This window comes from Bufo gargarizans, chromosome 2 (genome assembly GCF_014858855.1).
Source record: "Bufo gargarizans isolate SCDJY-AF-19 chromosome 2, ASM1485885v1, whole genome shotgun sequence".
In the NCBI taxonomy this organism is placed as follows: Eukaryota; Metazoa; Chordata; class Amphibia; order Anura; family Bufonidae; genus Bufo; species Bufo gargarizans.
In genome coordinates this window covers 707236416-707254849 of record NC_058081.1, presented here as the reverse complement: position 1 = coordinate 707254849, position 18434 = coordinate 707236416, and the positions used below count along the sequence as shown (strand labels likewise).

The window sequence follows — 18434 nt, the reverse complement described above, 5'->3', positions numbered from 1 at the left end:
TCCCTAGTGTGTGATGCAGTAAAGTCAAGACTCTAGTCCACTGAGTGTGAATTTCTACAAGCACCATTGAACTTTTACTAATTGTGGAGAAACTGCACCATTGTGTGACGGTGATTGTGCCTCAAATTGAATGGCAACCAGCAGGAGTTTGTGCCTCCCTATGAGAAACTGAAGATCTTTATTTGCAACAACTCTTGTGTCTGCGACATTTCTGTCGGGGTTCCAACATCCCGCATCACACCTCCGCGTACCATGGGCAGCCAGTACCCTAAATTTCAGACAAAAAGGTGCACAGGCAGCGTGGGGTGACACAACACAGTACAATACTGGGCTACATATTCTACATTTTACACGTACAGCATAAATACCCAAAACAACACGAAAATAACACATGCGCATAGCCCTTTCACGCATGTAAAGGAGAGGTTAATGTTTCTCCCTGCATCCCTACAAAGACAAGGAGGTCACCAGCAGCCTTGATGGTACGTGGTCCCCTGGGGGTAACGCTCGCGTCTCTGGTCATCCATAGTATATAGCGACTCCTGTACACCCCATTTCCAGTTTGGGTCCTATCAGGTCATCTGTGGCCATTTGATGTCATATGATAATATGAAATATAACCACTAATTATTTTCTGCAATTAATCCTCGCAGTAGCTGGTAACAGAGAGAATCACAGCTGACATCTTGTCATTAAGCCAGGGATTTGTTGACAGTGGAATGTCACTGAGTTATGACACGAGTCACTGACGTAATTGCTACTGACATTCCTGCACCGTGCCGCTCCCCGTGACTGCAGGCTCCACAGTGCAACCGTCACTGCATGGACCAGAAGACAACATGGCTGCAGCCACAGAAGATAAGTGCTCCATCCCAACCTGAGATGGAGCAGCTCAACAGATTGTATCACACATGACAGGGTTAGATACAACGGCTCAGCAGACAGAATCACACATGATAGGCTTAGATACAACAGACAGTATTCTAGTGACAGAGTTTGGGGAGGCTCCAACGCTATGCTGGGGCCCCAGCTATAGTCAAGGTGTTACCACATGGAGGGGATGGTAAGTACTGTTGCACCCCAATGGGAAATAAGTCCAGAGAGCCAGTGTCTGCAATAAACCAGTGTTGTTCTTTATTGGTGGAACTCAAGTGCAAAACAATACAGGCAGTGCACTAAGATGTCTTCTCCAGTCTCCTTCCAGGCAGATGAAGGTTCCATGCCGTCCCTCTCTCAGAAGGCCGGTACCGTGGCCAAAGGGCTGGTTAGCCCGGGTCTGTGGCTCAGTCGTCCGACTGGCCCTCTGGTCAAAGGGTTGGTTACCCGGAGTCAGTGGCAGAGTATGCCTCTCTAAACGTCTTCTTCTGGTTACTCGTACAGTCTAGAGGAGTCTCTTCTATAAAAACACAGACCCCTATCTGCAGACAACTAGGATCTCTGACTGGTCTTCTTATATACAGTTTCTAACTGAACTAGAACCTTCTAAAGGGAGAAGCGGAGTGGAGAAGCACAGCCTAAACAGAAAGATTGTTGGAAGTTCAGTCTGTCATAAACTTGTATATAGCTTCAGTACAAATCTATGGGAATGACTAAGTAGTTTTTCCAGTCAGAAGGTGAGTGTGTCTGTTTTTTTTCCCTCCAACACTCCGCATAGTCCCATATGGTAACTGTGCTACATAGAAAATCCCAAAGTTTCTCAGGATATATTACAATAAAACATATAAAATGCAGTTCAACAATATAAAACAGTATAAATATAAACAACGGCTTAAATCACAGTGCAAGTTAACCCGTCAATGTGCAAAAAAGTAGGGAGTTTATGGCTTTGTGTAGTATCAATCAGGGCAAATGTCCATAGTCCAAAGTAACCTTGCTCCAGGGCACTACAGTATCACACACGATAGAATTAGATACAGCAGTTCAGCAGACAGTATCACAAATGATAAGCATAGACAGCAAAAACTAACACAGAAAGATTAGATATGGTGACTTGTATCATGCATTAAGCCTAATTCCAGTGGCGTACTAAGGGGTGGGTGGGGGGGTGGTCAGCCCTGGATACCGGCTCTCAGGAGGGTGCCCGCTCTCACTGAGCGCTCAGCTCCCTACGCTCAGAGGAGCCTGCAGCCAGGGAATCTGTAGGGGAGAGCTGGATGTGAGCTTCAGGAACGGGACAAGGTGAGAAGGTACTGTGTTTTTTGTTTTTTTTAACATAGAGGTTGCACAGAGGGCTTTACTACTGTTGATATGGCACAGAGGGCATTACTACTACAAAGGGGCACAGAAGGATTTACTACTGTGAAGGGGCAAGATAGGAATTTCTACTATGGAGGGGGGCACAGAGGGCATTATTACTACAAAGGGGCACAGAGGGCATTACTATTATGAAGGGGGCACAGAGGGCATTACTGCTATGAAGGGCACAGAGGGCATTACTACTATGAAGGGGCACAATGGGCATTACTACTATTAAGGGGGCGCAATGGGCATTACTGCTATGAAGGGGGCACAATGAGCATTACTACTACAAAGGGGGCACAATGGGCATTATTACTATGAAGAGGGCGCAGAGGGAATTACTACTATGAAGGAGGCACGATGGGCATTACTACTATGAAGGGGGGCACGATGGGCATTACTACTATTAAAGGGCTTCTGTCACCCCACAAAAGTCTTTTTTTTTTTTTGGATAGTTACATTCCTTATAGCGCGATAAAGGAGAATATAATGTTGTCACTTACTTTCATGCGGCCGTTTCTTTAGAAAACGAAGTTTTATAATATGTAAATCCGGTCTCTACCAGCAAGTAGGGCGTCTACTTGCTGGTAGCCGCAGCAGAAAACCGCCCCCTCGTCGTGTTGATTGACAGGGCCAGCCGTGATCTCCTCCTCCGGCCGGCCCTGTCAGTATTTCAAAAATCGCGCGCCTCTGTTCATTCGCCGCAGGCGCTCTGAGATGAGGAGGCTCGTCTCCTCAGAACTCCCTCAGTGCGCCTGCGCCGATGACATCACCGAAAGAGAAGACGTCATCGGCGCAGGCGCACTGAGGGAGTTCTGAGGAGACGAGCCTCCTCATCTCAGAGCGCCTGCGGCGAATGAACAGAGGCGCGCGATTTTTGAAATACTGACAGGGCCGGCCGGAGGAGGAGATCGCGGCTGGCCCTGTCAATCAACACGACGAGGGGGCGGTTTTCTGCTGCGGCTACCAGCAAGTAGACGCCCTACTTGCTGGTAGAGACCGGATTTGCATATTATAAAACTTTGTTTTCTAAAGAAACGGCCGCATGAAAGTAAGTGACAAGATTATATTCTCCTATATCGCGCTATAAGGAATGTAACTATCCCAAAAAAAAATAGGACTTTTGTGGGGTGACAGAAGCCCTTTAAGGGGGCACAATGGGCATTACTGGTATGAAGGGGGCACAATGGGCATTACTACTATGAAGGGGCACAATGGACATTACTGCTATGAAGGGGGCACAGAGGGCATTACTACTGTGAAGAAGGCACAATGGGCATTATTACTGTGGGGGGGCACAATGGGCATTACTACTGTGGAGGGGGCACAATGGGCATTACTACTATGTAGGGGGCACAATGAGCATTACTACTGTGAAGGGGCACAATGGGCATTTCTACTGTGAAGGGGCACAGAGGGAATTACTACTATGAAGGGGCACGATTTCTACTGTGAAGGGGCACAGAGGGAATTACTACTATGAAGGGGCACGATGGGCATTACTACTATTAAGAGGGCACAATGGGCATTACTGCTATGAAGGGGGCACAATGAGCATTACTACTACAAAGGGGGCACAATGGGCATTATTACTATGAAGAGGGCGCAGAGGGAATTACTACTATGAAGGAGGCACGATGGGCATTACTACTATGAAGGGGGCACGATGGGCATTACTACTATTAAGGGGGCACAATGGGCATTACTGGTATGAAGGGGGCACAATGGGCATTACTACTATGAAGGGGCACAATGGACATTACTGCTATGAAGGGGGCACAGAAGGCATTACTACTGTGAATGGGCACAGTGAGGGCATAACTACTCTGAAGGGGTACAGAGAGGGCATTATAACTGTGAAGGGGGGCACAGCCAGGGCATTACTACTGTGAAAGGGGCATAGAGAGGGCATAACTACTATGAGGGGGGCACAATGTGGGCATAACTACTGTAAAAGTACGTGGAACATGCATACTGTGAGGGGCATGGTGAGGGCATAACTACCATGAGGGGACACATATCTGGAGAAAACTACTGTGAAGGTTGTACAATGAGGGCAATGGAGTACATTTTTTTTTAAGTATTGGGGAGGGGTGCCAGAGAAATTGTTGGTTTTTGTCTTTGACGGCATTAATAAAATTATTATATTTTTCATTAATGTTTGCCTTTTGTGCTCTGTTTTTGCATGTGCGCTGTGGTTTGTTTGTGCACATTGCTTTTTTTTTTTACATGGGAGACTTAGATACACTTGTGGCGCCCGCTATCTATCGCAATACGGTCAGCAGAGAGTATCACACAGGATAGGCTTAGATACAGCAGCTCAGCAGAGAGTATCACACAGGATAGGCTTAGATACAGCAGCTCAGCAGACAGTATCACACAGGATTAGATACAGAGGCTCAGCAGACAGTATAATGGATCTGGATCCGTTCCGCAACGGACTCATTCTTTTTCAATGGAGCCGGAACGGATGCGGACAACACACTATGTGCTGTCCGCATCCGCATTTCCGGATCCGCAATTCCGTTCCCGAAAAAAAATAGAACATGTCCTATTCTTGTCCGCACTTGTGGACAAGAAAAGGCATTTTCTATGAGAGTGCCGGCGATGTGCGGTCCACAAATTGCGGAACGCACATTGCCCGTGTCCATGTTTTGCAGATCTGCAAAACACTTACGGACGTGTGAATGGACCCTTAGGCCTCTTGCACATGACCGTATGTTTTTTTCAGTGTTTTGCGGTCTGTTTTAAACTGATCAGTTTTTCTGTTTTTTATTTCAGTAGTGTTTCTATTTCTGTTCCATTCCGTTTTGCCATTCTGTTTGGTTTCCATTTTTTGTGGATCGCAAACGGGAACGGAAGCATGGCATATACAGTATACAGTAATTACATAGAAAAATTGGGCTGGGCATAACATTTTTAGTAGATGGATTGAATTCCGTATCCGTAATTCCGGATGCATTCTGTATCCGTTCCGTTTTTTTTTACAGCCCCGTTGACTTGAATGGAGCCACGAAACGTGATTTGCGGGCAAAAATAGGACATGTATCTTTGAACTGAACGGAAATACGGAAACGGAATGCATACGGAGTACATTCCAGTTTTTTTGCAGACCCATTGAAATGAATGGTTCCATATACGGACCGTATACTGAACGCAAAAAAACGAATGTAAACAAAAAAAAAAGCCTAACACATGATAGGATTAGTCTCCATTCACACGTCCGTAGTGTATTGCGTATACATAGTGTATATACGCAACACACCCGGTCGGCACCCCTATAGAAATGCCTATTCTTGTCTGCTATTGCGGACAACAATAGGACATGTTCTATTTTTTTCGGGAGCCACGGACCGGAAATGCACATGCGGACAGCATAATGTGTGCTGTCCGCATCCTTTCCGTCCCCATTGAGAATGAATGGGTCCGCACCCGTTCCGCAGAATTGCGGAACGGATGCGGACCCATTCTACGGACGTGTGCATGGACCCTAAGGCCTCTTTCACATGGGCGTTCCGGATTTGCTCCGGATGCGTCGCGTGCGCATTGCGGGAAAACCGCGCATGTAGGCACGCAATTGCAGTTTTGACTGCAATTGCGTTCCGATGTTCATTTTTTTCCGCGCGAGTGCAATGCGTTTTGTACGCGCGTGAGAAAAAAACAGAACCGAACCCGGACGTCTTCACTGATATTCGGGTTTGGGTTAGGTGTTCTGTATATTTTATTATTTTCCCTTATAACATGGTTCTTCATACAGAATATATGTATAATGTGGCTTGAGGGGTTAAAAAAAATTATAATTAACTCAGCTCATCCACTTGTTCGCGCAGCCGGCATCGTCTTCTTTCTTCTTCTTTGAGGACCTGCAAAAGGACCTTTTATTTGTAGTGGGTTTCCGTTCCTTGCTTCCGTTCCACACCATTCCGCATCTCCGGACCCATTGAAGTGAATGGGTCCTCATCCGTTATGCGGAATACCCATGGAACGACGCCCGTGTATTGCGGATCCGCAAATGTGGTCCGCAATACGGCAATGGGCAGCACACGGGATGCCTCTTAAAGCTTTCTGTCTTATGGATTACGTTATTTTCCATTATAACCATGTTACAACGGAAAAACTAAAACGGAATGCATAAATGATGTAAACAAGCCCCAAGTCTTTAGATACACCAACTCAGAGGACAGATCACACATAACAGGATTGGATACAGCGGCTCTGAAGACAGCATTATCACACATGATAGGATTATAATATTAGATACAGCAGCTCAGGAGACAGTATCACACACAACAGGCTTATATACGCAGCATAAAGCCTCATGCATACCGCAAAAAATACGGATGAGGTCCGTGCGCATTCCGTATTTTGCAGAACAGAACTGGCGGCCCCTAATAGAACAGTCCTATCCTAGTCCGTAATGCGGACAATAATAGGACATGTTCTTACGGACATAGGGAAACGGAATACACACAGAGTACCTTCCGTTTTCTTTATACGGTCCGCCAAAAAAACGGAACGGACACAGCAAGGAAATACGTTTGTGTGCATGAGCCCTAACAGACAGTATCACACATGATAGGATTAGATACAGCAGCTCAGCAGACAGTATCACACATGATAGGATTAGATACACAGCTCAGCAGACAGTATCACACATGATAGGATTAGATACAGCAGCTCAGCAGACCGTATCACACAGGATAGGATTAGATACAGCAGCTCAGCGGACAGTATCACACATGATAGGATTAGATACAGCAGCTCAGCAGACAGTATCACACATGGTAGGATTAGATACACAGCTCAGCAGACAGTATCACACATGATAGGATTAGATACAGCAGCTCAGCAGACAGTATCACACATGATAGGATTAGATACACAGCTCAGCAGACAGTATCACACATGATAGGATTAGATACAGCAGCTCAGCAGACCGTATCACACAGGATAGGATTAGATACAGCAGCTCAGCGGACAGTATCACACATGATAGGATTAGATACAGCAGCTCAGCAGACAGTATCACACATGGTAGGATTAGATACACAGCTCAGCAGACAGTATCACACATGATAGGATTAGATACAGCAGCTCAGCAGACAGTATCACACATGATGGGATTAGATACACAGCTCAGCAGACAGTATCACACAGGATAGGATTAGATACGGCAGCTCAGCAGACAGTATTACACATGATAGGATTAGATACACAGCTCAGCAGACAGTATTACACATGATAGGATTAGATACACAGCTCAGCATACAGTATCACACATGATAGGATCAGAAATAGCACAACAGACAGTATTACACATGATAGGATTATTTACTAAATCTAAGCAGACAATATAAAACACAATAGGATTAGATACAGCAGCTCAGCAGATAGTATTACAAATGATAGGATTAGATACACAGGCTCAGCAGATAGTATTACAAATGATAGGCTTAGATACGTCGTCACTTATGTCATTAGTGATGATCTCTGGGTTAAGGATGCAGTGATTAGCATAGAATTAATTAAGACTGGTTGTAAGTATAATTTGCTGTTCTGATGATGATAATCGTGGCGCTTACACAATGATGATCACTATGGCGGTCAGATCCAGTTTTTTCTTTGACCGCTGCTGAATCACCGAGGGTGGAGGAATTGTAAGTGAAAAAGAAAAATTCAAGGAATTTGCAGAAATAATGACGCTGCAGCTCTGGGGACTTTAAATGACTCTGGGGACTAAATGACTGTCAATCTTGTGACTATGTCGCAGCACGATTTTCTACTATTTGCAGCATTACAATATCAATAAACATGTTACACAGCATACTTTATAAGGGCTCGTTCACACGACCGTGTGAAGCCCGTGCCCGTGCTGTGGACCGCAAATTGGGGGGTGGAGTAAGCGCATGGGGATCACAGACCTATTCACTTGATCCCTCCATTCCGCAAAAAGATAGAGCATGTTCTATCTTTTTGCGGTGCAGAGGCACAGAACGGAACCCCAGAAAGCACTCCGTGGTGCTTCTGTAGTGTTCTGTTCCGCATTGAAATGAATGGGTCCGCATCCGTAATGCGGAATGACAACAGTCCGCAATACGGGAACGGGACACCAACGGTCATGTGAACGAGCCCTAACTAGGCCACAAGGTTCCCGCTGCTAGAGCTACTTTGTATTGACTGAGATTTTGTCTATAGGTGGCGCTGTTGATCTCGTCCTCATCATAGTATCATCATCTTCTCCCATAGGTCATATAATTCATGAGATCAAACTCCAGTCTGGTCCTTCCTTCATCCAAAACTACTCTTTAAAAGTTGTCAATACTTTACCTATCCAGATTTTTCCATTCTGCATCCAGAAGGATCTATTCTTACAGCATGCATATACAGTACAGACCAAAAGTTTGGACACACCTTCTCATTCAAAGAGTTTTCTTTATTTTCATGACTATGAAAATTGTAGATTCACACTGAAGGCATCAAAACTATGAATTAACACATGTGGAATTATATACATAAAAAAAAGTGTGAAACAACTGAAAATATGGCATATTCTAGGTTCTTCAAAGTAGCCACCTTTTGCTTTGATTACTGCTTTGCACACTCTTGGCATTCTCTTGATGAGCTTCAAGAGGTAGTCACCTGAAATGGTCTTCCAACAGTCTTGAAGGAGTTCCCAGAGATGCTTAGCACTTGTTGGCCCTTTTGCCTTCACTCTGCGGTCCAGCTCACCCCAAACCATCCCGATTGGGTTCAGGTCTGGTTACTGTGGAGGCCAGGTCATCTGGCGCAGCACCCCATCACTCTCCTTCATGGTCAAATAGCCCTTACACAGCCTGGAGGTGTGTTTGGGGTCATTGTCCTGTTGAAAAATAAATGATGGTCCAACTAAACGCAAACCGGATGGAATAGCATGCCGCTGCAAGATGCTGTGGTAGCCATGCTGGTTCAGTATGCCTTCAATTCTGAATAAATCCCCAACAGTGTCACCAGCAAAGCACCCCCACACCATCACACCTCCTCCTCCATGCCTCACGGTGGGAACCAGGCATGTAGAGTCCATCCGTTCACCTCTTCTGCGTCGCACAAAGACATGGTGGTTGGAACCAAAGATCTCAAATTTGGACTCATCAGACCAAAGCGCAGATTTCCACTGGTCTAATGTCCATTCCTTGTGTTCTTTAGCCCAAACAAGTCTCTTCTGCTTGTTGCCTGTCCTTAGCAGTGGTTTCCTAGCAGATCTTCTACCATGAAGGCCTGATTCACACAGTCTCCTCTTAGCAGTTGTTCTAGAGATGTGTCTGCTGCTAGAACTCTGTGTGGCATTGACCTGGTCTCTAATCTGAGCTGCTGTTAACCTGCGATTTATGAGGCTGGTGACTCGGGTGAACTTATCCTCCGCAGCAGAGGTGACTCTTGGTCTTCCTTTCCTGGGGCGGTCCGCATGTGAGCCAGTTTCTTTGTAGCGCTTGATGGTTTTTGTGACTGCACTTGGGGACACTTTCAAAGTTTTCCCAATTTTTCGGACTGACTGACCTTCATTTCTTAAAGTAATGATGGCCACTCGTTTTTCTTTACTTAGCTGCTTTTTTCTTGCCATAATACAAATTCTAACAGTCTATTCAGTAGGACTATGAGCTGTGTATCCACCTGACTTCTCCACAACGCAACTGATGGTCCCAACCACATTTATAAGGCAAGAAATCCCACTTATTAAACCTGACAGGGCACACCTGTGAAGTGAAAACCATTTCAGGTGACTACCTCTTGAAGCTCATCAAGAGAATGCCAAGAGTGTGCAAAGCAGTAATCAAAGCAAAAGGTGGCTACTTTGAAGAACCTAGAATATGACATTTTCAGTTGTTTCACACTTTTTTGTTATGTATATAATTCCACATGTGTTAATTCATAGTTTTGATGCCTTCAGTGTGAATCTACAATTTTCATAGTCATGAAATTAAAGAAAACTCCTTGAATGAGAAGGTGCACACGACCGTTCCGTGCAAACCGCGGATCCGCAAAAAAAAATGAATTTTGCGGAACGGAGCGTGCGGCCCATTGTAGAAATGGGACATGTTATATTTTTTTGGCGGGGCTACAGAACGGAGCAAATGATGCGGACAGCACACGGAGTGCTGTCCACATCTTTTGCGACCCCATTGAAGTGAATGGGTCTGCATCCGAGCCGCAAAAACTGCGGCTTGGATGCGGACCAGAACTACGGTCGTGTGCACGAGGCCTTAGGTGGAAGTCTGAATTATTTTCACAAGTGTGTATGATGGCCATGTAGGGTTTGGTACTGATGATGGGGTAGTAGTCTTGATGGCAGGGCAAGGTGTCATCGGCTCCCATACACTGCCACAACTTTAACGCTGCCCTGAGGAGGATAATACAGCTGAATTCTGGAGGGTGGCCTATCGCATAAGTACCTGATGCTCCCAGTGAGGAGGGCGCTGGTGGCATGGCTTGAGGTCAGTCAGGTGCACTATAAGCCAGCTGATAGCTGCTTTCACACTTTTCCGGTATTGAGATCCAGCAGAAAATCTCAATACCAGAGAAAAACGCTTCAGTTTTGTCCCTATTCATTGTCAATGGGGACAAAACTGAACTGATTAGAACGGAAAGCTCCAAAATGCATTCCGTTCCGTTTGGTTGCGTTTCCATACTGGAAAGAAAACTGCAGCAAGCAGTGAATGTGGAGCAATAGAAAACGGATCAGTCCCCCATTGACTTACAATGGTTTTAATGCAGGATCCGTCTTAGCTATTTTAGAGATAATACAACCGGATCCGTTCATAACGGATGCAGGTGGTTGTAGTATTAAAAACGGAAGCGTTCTCTGCTGGATCAGGCAAAAATGCAAGTGTGAAAGTAGCCTTATTACTACTGAGGGTGCTACAGATGATGCAGATTTTTGCCGTTTTTTTCTGCACAGATTTTCATTTGGAAAAACCCCAGTACGGTATTTTCTTTCGGTGTCCGTTCAGTTTTTTTTGCGGACCATATGCGGAACCATTCATTTCAATGGATCCGCAAAAAAAAAAAAAAAAAAAAAACAGAAGGGCATTCCGTTTCCGTATGTCTGTTCTGCCCAAAAAAATAAAAAATAGAACATGTCCTATTATCTTCCGCATTACGGACAAGGATAGGACTGTTCTATCAGGGGCCGGCTGCTCCGTTCCGCAAAATAAGGAATGCACACAGACGTCATCCGCATTTTTTGTGGATCCCTTTCTGCGGCCCGCAACATATATATACGGTGGTGTGCATGAGCCCTAATACAGTACCAGCAAAGTGTATGACATTAGACAAACCTCATGTACGCTTAGCTTTTTCCTTAGGTGTGGATTTTTTATTCTGTAGTATTTCAATTGTTGTTGTGTTTTTCCTGTGTAGACTTCACCCTTTTTAGATCTGCGGAAAATATGCATTAAAAAAAAACGGACAAAAAAACACACCAAAACCGTGCTAAATACAAGTCACAAGGAACCCGATGGTTGTCGGATAGGTTGTATTTATGGATCAAAAGATTGTAATTGGTCGGATGTGATCGGTCGGCGCCATGAACGCAGGGATCCGGCTTGTTCACACGACTGTGCCGTGTTTTGCGGCCCGCAAGTTGCAGATCCGCAAAACACGTGTGCCTTCCGCAATTTGTCCGTATCTTTTGCCGCCCCATTGAAGTGAATGGGTCCGCACCCGAGCCGCAAAAACTGCGCCTCGGATGTGGAACCAAACCGCGGTCGTGTGAATGAGCCCTTACGGATGGATCCTTGCTCACCTTTGACCGCCCTGACTTGACGCGAGGTGACGGTTTACAGGTGATTTTCTCGTACACGCCCCAGTTTTTTTATAACATATATATTAGCTTTGGACAGAAGCCACAGAACTCGCCGCCTCCTGTCAGGAAGATGAGATGAGGAGAGTTATATCTGGAGGCGCTGCTGCAAAGTGTACATTATAAGCCGCCCGCCCCACTGCTGACTGTCTCCTGAAGAAGACTTCACTAATGACCCCTCACCTGCTGGATTTGAAGCTGTCAGCATAGCCGAATCCAGCTCAGGAACACGAAGGAAGCCATGTCTGAGCCCAGGTCCATTCCCGTTACCTACAAGAGCCCTACCTACGATGTGTGTGTGGTCGGGATAGAAACAGCCATCGATATTCACAGGTAAATTCCTTTATTTATTTATTTTTATTATACTTTGGTTTTATTATTATTATTTTTTTCTTTTTCTTTCCCTTTTGTATTAGTGTCCTGGCATTTAGAGAGTTAACACCCTTGTTGGATAAATCCCTCTATTTAGTCATCTGTAGTACTGCTTCAGGGATGTGATGTTACGGTTCGGTCTTAAAGGGGAAGTCCTGTGTTTCTTCCTTGCAAGTTTGAGAATATAAAAAAGCTGCATTTTTTTTTCAAGAGAATCCGATTCCTGCTTTATGCGAGCGATGTAATCAGCCATCGAGGATTTTATCGGCTGGATACAATTGTATCAACTACTGGATACAGCGGAAACAAGTGGATACAATTGTATAAACAAGTATGTTCATGTTCACTGACAGCAAGGAGAGATCTTGATAAGGCCTCATGCACACGACGAGTGTTTTCTGCTTGGATGAAGATCCATACACTTGAATGGGTCCGTAAAAGATGCGCACAGCACTCCGTGCGCTGTCCTCATCCGTTGCTCCGTTCCGTGGTCCACAAAAAAAATATAACCTGTCCTATTCTTGTCCGTTTTGCGGACAAGAATAGGCAATTATATTAAAGGCTGTCCGCGCCTTTCTGCAAATTGCGGAACGCACACGGACGCCATCCGTGTTTTGCGGACCGCAAAACACACAACGGTCGTGTGCATGAGGCCTAAAGCTCAGGAGATGAAAACAAAGGGGGTCATTTCTCTGCATTTTGCGGTGGTGTATGATATATCGTGCGCCCTTGGAGGATGCGCCTAATTTACGACGAGGCACAGGCGGTCTGTGCGCCTGGAGTGATTTGCTCCTGTCCCCGATTAGAGAAGATTTGTAGCACTATTTGTTAGTGACATAAGGACAGCGTAACAATTTTGTCGCAGAGGCATTTAAAAAGTTGCAATTTCTTTTTGTTATGCCAAACTGGCATTAGTAAATGACCCCCAAAGTGTATTAGAATGTTGTAGAACTTCTAATTGTTCAGAGAAGAAACTGGGAAGCCTTCTGCTTAAATACTCTGTGCTGAACGCAGTATATTTGGTTTATGCGGGTTAACTACTCCAGGTATCTCCTGGCAGACGCACACCTTGGACTCCATGAACTGTGTTTGTGTGATTCAGACAAGCGATGGGGCAAGAGATTAGCCAGAGATCTCATCGGCATTGTGTAAGACAATGGATTGATACAGTAAAGATAACATCATTCCTGCTGACGGTATCACATTTGGGCAGACGACAGGATTTACACCTCGCCCCTGAGTATGTGCTCACTGGGGGTGAACCCACGGCAGAGGGCAAGGAGCTATGACATGGCTTAATGGAGTTCTCCACTTTAAAGGGGTTCTCTGGGCTTTGGTAAAAATCCACCTGTGTACCGACCCCTGGCGGATCCACAAAACACTTACAGACGTGTGAATGGACCCTTATACTGTGGGGCAGTACTATTATTTGTGCATACGGAGTACATTCCGTTTTTTTTTTGGGGGGGCGGGACCATTGCGGAACGCAAAAAACGGTCAGTAAGCGGGAAAAGAAAACGGTTGTGTGCAGGAGACCTTAATATGTGATCACTATGTCTGGTGCCCGTGTGGGCCGCCTGGGGAGCACCTCAGGACACGCTTATCAATATTAATGAGGGAGAGAGGACTCATAATATTGCACCACAATGTATTTCTAGAGAGAGTTTCCTGCATTCCACTCCTTAGTCTTTCTATGCCCAGAGATGTGTCACCTTCACAGTTATGCCCAGATGTGCCCCCTTCACAGGGGTAATGCCCAGATGTGCCCCCTTCACAGGGGTAATGCCCAGATGTGCCCCCTTCATATGGATAATGCTTATATGTGCCCCTTCACAGTAGTAATTCTCACATGTGCCCCCTTCACAGTAGTAATGTTCAGATGTGCTCCCTTCACAGTAGTAATGCTCACATGTGCCCCCTTCACAGTAGTAATGTTCAGATGTGCTCCCTTCACAGTAGTAATGCTTACATGTGCCCCCTTCACAGTAGTAATGTTCAGATGTGCCCTCTTCACAGTAGTAATGCTCACATGTGCCCCTTCACAGTAGTAATGTTCAGATGTGCCCTCTTCACAGTAGTAATGCTCACATGTGCCCCCGTCACGATAAAAATGCCCAGATGTGCCCTCTTCACAGTAGTAATGCTCACATGTGCCCCCTTCACAGTAGTAATGCTCACATGTGCCCCCTTCACAGTAGTAATGCTCAGATGTGCTCCCTTCACAGCAGTAATGCTTACATGTGCCCCCTTCACAGTAGTAATGCTCACATGTGCCCCCTTCACAGTAGTAATGTTCAGATGTGCCCCCTTCACAGTAGTAATGCTCACATGTGCCCTCTTCACAGTAGTAATGCTCACATGTGCCACCTTCACAGTAGTAAGGCTCACATGTGCCCCCTTCACAGTAGTAATGCTTAATGCTCACATGTGCCCCCTTCACAGTAGTAATGCTCAAATGTGCCCCCTTCACAGTAGTAATGTTCAGATGTGCCCCCTTCACAGTAGTAATGCCCAGATGTGCCCCCTTCATAGTAGTAATGCTCACATGTGCCCCCTTCACAGTAGTAATGCTCACATGTGCCCCCTTCACAGTAGTAATGCTCACATGTGCCCCCTTCACAGTAGTAATGCTCACATGTGCCCCCTTCACAGTAGTAATGCTCACATGTGCCCCCTTCACAGTAGTAATGTTCAGATGTGCCCCCTTCACAGTAGTAATGCTCACATGTGCCCCCTTCACAGTAGTAATGCTCAAATGTGCCCTCTTCACAGTAGTAATGCTCAAATGTGCCCCCTTCACAGTAGTAATGCTTACATGTGCCCTCTTCACAGTAGTAATGTTCAGATGTGCTACCTTCACAGTAGTAATGCTTACATGTGCCCCCTTCACAGTAGTAATGCTTACATGTGCCCCCTTCACAGTAGTAATGCTTACATGTGCCCCCTTCACAGTAGTAATGTTCAGATGTGCCCCCTTCATAGTAGTAATGCTCACATGTGCCCCCTTCATAGTAGTAATGCTCACATGTGCCCCCTTCACAGTAGTAATGTTCAGATGTGCCTCCTTCATAGTAGTAATGCTCACATGTGCCCCCTTCACAGTAGTAATGTTCACATGTGACCCCTTCACAGTAGTAATGCTCACATGTGCCTCCTTCACAGTAGTAATGCTCACATGTGCCTCTTCACAGTAGTAATGCTCAGATGTGCCCCCTTCACAGTAGTAATGCTCAGATGTGCCCCCTTCACAGTAGTAATGCTCACATGTGCCCCCTTCACAGTAGTAATGCTCACATGTGCCCCCGTCACGATAAAAATGCCCAGATGTGCCCCCTTCACAGTAGTAATGCTCAGATGTGCCACTTCACGGTAGTAATGGTCACACATGCCCCTCACAGTGTTTGCATTTATTTCTGGCAAAGCTATCTGGTTCTGACCCGCAAAATTTATACCATGTCTAGTGCGGCCCTCAGACGAAAAATGGTTGGGCACCACTGGTTTACACCATTCCGGTAGTCTCTTTCCACACCCTATGTTGGACACTATGAAAGGACACAAGACTCTGACCCACAGAGCTGACGATCTAAAGGATGGCATCAATAAATGTTCCAAAACATAAACTGGACCAATTGCCGCTCTTCATGGCTGTGTATCATATATACAGTAGGATGGATCTGTCTCTACTTTGGTGGGTAGTGTGAACATTAGCCAGAGTCGTCAGATCCGCCTCAGGATTTCTCGATAGCGCCATTCTTGTATTTCGAGGGATGAACCCGTCAGATTGATGTGACTGACATGGGCCGGTGACTCAAACTGAGGGCTGGACCACATTACAGGGGATTTAATGCTGGGCGTGAGAGGAGATGACACTTGGAACATTTTATGAAGTCCACATGAAATCCAGCCCAGAACAACATGTAGATAAAACTGCAAACTACACTTTGCTGAAACCTCTGATTCCAGTTATCTCACCCCCCTGAGGTATCTGGGTGGGATATACACTCCTCCCAGCACTTATACTGTACACATCCCCATAGCATTTTTATTTTTTTTATGCAGGAAAAACATTTTTTGTATTTTAATAGTTCAGACATTCAGAAACACAGCGATACTAAGTATGTTTATGTTTTATTGTTTATTTGTAAACGTAAAAATTGGTTAAGTGGGGTAATTAGAATTTGTAATACTTTAGTGTTTTATTTAGTTTTTGTTTTTTTCACTGTCATTTTTAATGTCCTTAGTGGATCTGTACGTTCTAATCATTTTGTACCACAGACTGCAACACAATTCTATTGCAGTCTATCAGATTCTGCTATGTCAGGCCATGCCTTAAAGGCTCATGCACACGAACGTGCTTTTTGTCCGTGTCCGTACTGTTTTTTTTTTTGCAGCTCGTATACAGAATCATTCATTTCAATGGGGCCGCAAAAAAACGGAACTGACTCGTGCATTCCGCATGTCCGCAAGTCCATTCCGCAAAAAAATAGTCCTATTCTTGTCTGTTTTGTGGACAAGGACAGGCATTGTTACAATGGATCCGCAAAGAAATGCACGTCACACGGATGCCATCCGTTTTTTTTTTGTGAATCCGTGTTCTGCAGACTGCAAAATACATACGGTCATGTGCATGAGCCCTATCACACAGCTCGATTCTGCAGGCGATTGTCGGGAAGGGGAAGCGTTCCTTCCCAGCAATCACCTGCTCGCTAGCGGAGGAGACCACTGCTATTACATGCAGCGATCTCCTCCACAGCATAGGGAGGAGCGATCATTATACCGTTGGAATGCTAGTCTATGGTATCGTACTGCGACATGCCGCGACATCGACTGTGTCGTGTCGCAGTCGCAGCATGTCTCGGTGCGACACCATAGACTATCATTACAGTAAATGTCATGCGACATTGGTGTGACAAATAGTCACGCAACACATTTCGCGAAGTTGCCCTGGCCTTTGGCTTAGGCCCCTTGCAGACGAGCGAGTATTCCGCGTGGGTGCAACGCGAATGCATTGCGCCCGCATGGAATCCGGACCCATTCATTTTAATGGGGCTGTGTACATGTGCGTTGGTTTTCATGCATCACTTGTGCGTTGCGTGAAAATCGCAGCATGTCCTACATGCTGCGATTTTTACGCAACGCTGGCCCCATAGACGTGAATGGAGCTGCGTGAAAATCACATCGCATCCGCAAGCAAGTGTGGATGCGATGCGTTTTTCACGGATGGTTGCTAAGAGATGTTGTTTGTATACATTCCGTTTTTTATTGCGCGAGTGCAAAATGCATCAAAACGCATTGCACCCGCGCGATAAAAACTGAACACGTTGATCGCAGGCAGAACTGAATGACTTTGCCTGAGAAATCACGCATTTTTCACTGAAGGCATTCGCAACGCATCCGGACCTAATCCGGACACGCTCGTCTGCAAGGGGCCTTAGCTTTGCAGGCCGGTCAGTAGCTTCACAAGGCTCCAGGCTGTCATAGCAATTGATCTTAACCCCCTGCGGCGAATTTGCACGGCTCTTCTCCCTGTCTATCCACTTATATTCCACGGACACTATTGACACCAGCATCTGAGAGATTAAATGACCGTGATCAGAGTTATCTCCGATCGCAGTCACTGCGGCTTGGTGCCGGTTGTATTCCAGCCCGCAGCGGGATGAGCCGATGCACCCGCTCCATACACCTCTCCCCCTGCTGAAGTACAGTACTACCGTGGAGCGGATGGAATGAAGGGGGGCAGCCTGTCCCTAAATCTCGGGGGGCGACCCTCTGATTTTATAAAACCGTTGTCACTGTTGGGAGTCTGGGACCTTTACCAGTCACTAGAATGAAGGGGATCCTGAAGGTGCCCCTTTATCTTGTAGCTTTAGATGAGGAGCTCTCAGGGCTCTCATCTAGGGAGCTGTGCTAGGCATACCTCTGTCGTTACAATGTATCAGTGCAGATAAAATGTATCAATCGGGAGCCCAGCGAAGATTGTCTAGATTGG

At 45.8% G+C, this 18434-nt stretch overlaps 1 protein-coding gene across 1 annotated transcript in view; it reads left to right on the top strand.

The window, feature by feature from the left end:
* The first annotated feature begins 12215 nt into the window (after window positions 1-12215).
* The window catches only part of LOC122927070 (protein-arginine deiminase type-1-like), a 57151-nt gene continuing 50932 nt past the window's right edge, over window positions 12216-18434 (top strand). The window contains exon 1 of the mRNA XM_044278643.1: window positions 12216-12406. Within this exon, the coding sequence (XP_044134578.1) occupies window positions 12315-12406 (92 nt within the window). The 5' untranslated portion in view covers window positions 12216-12314. The remainder of the gene's footprint in view (window positions 12407-18434) is intronic.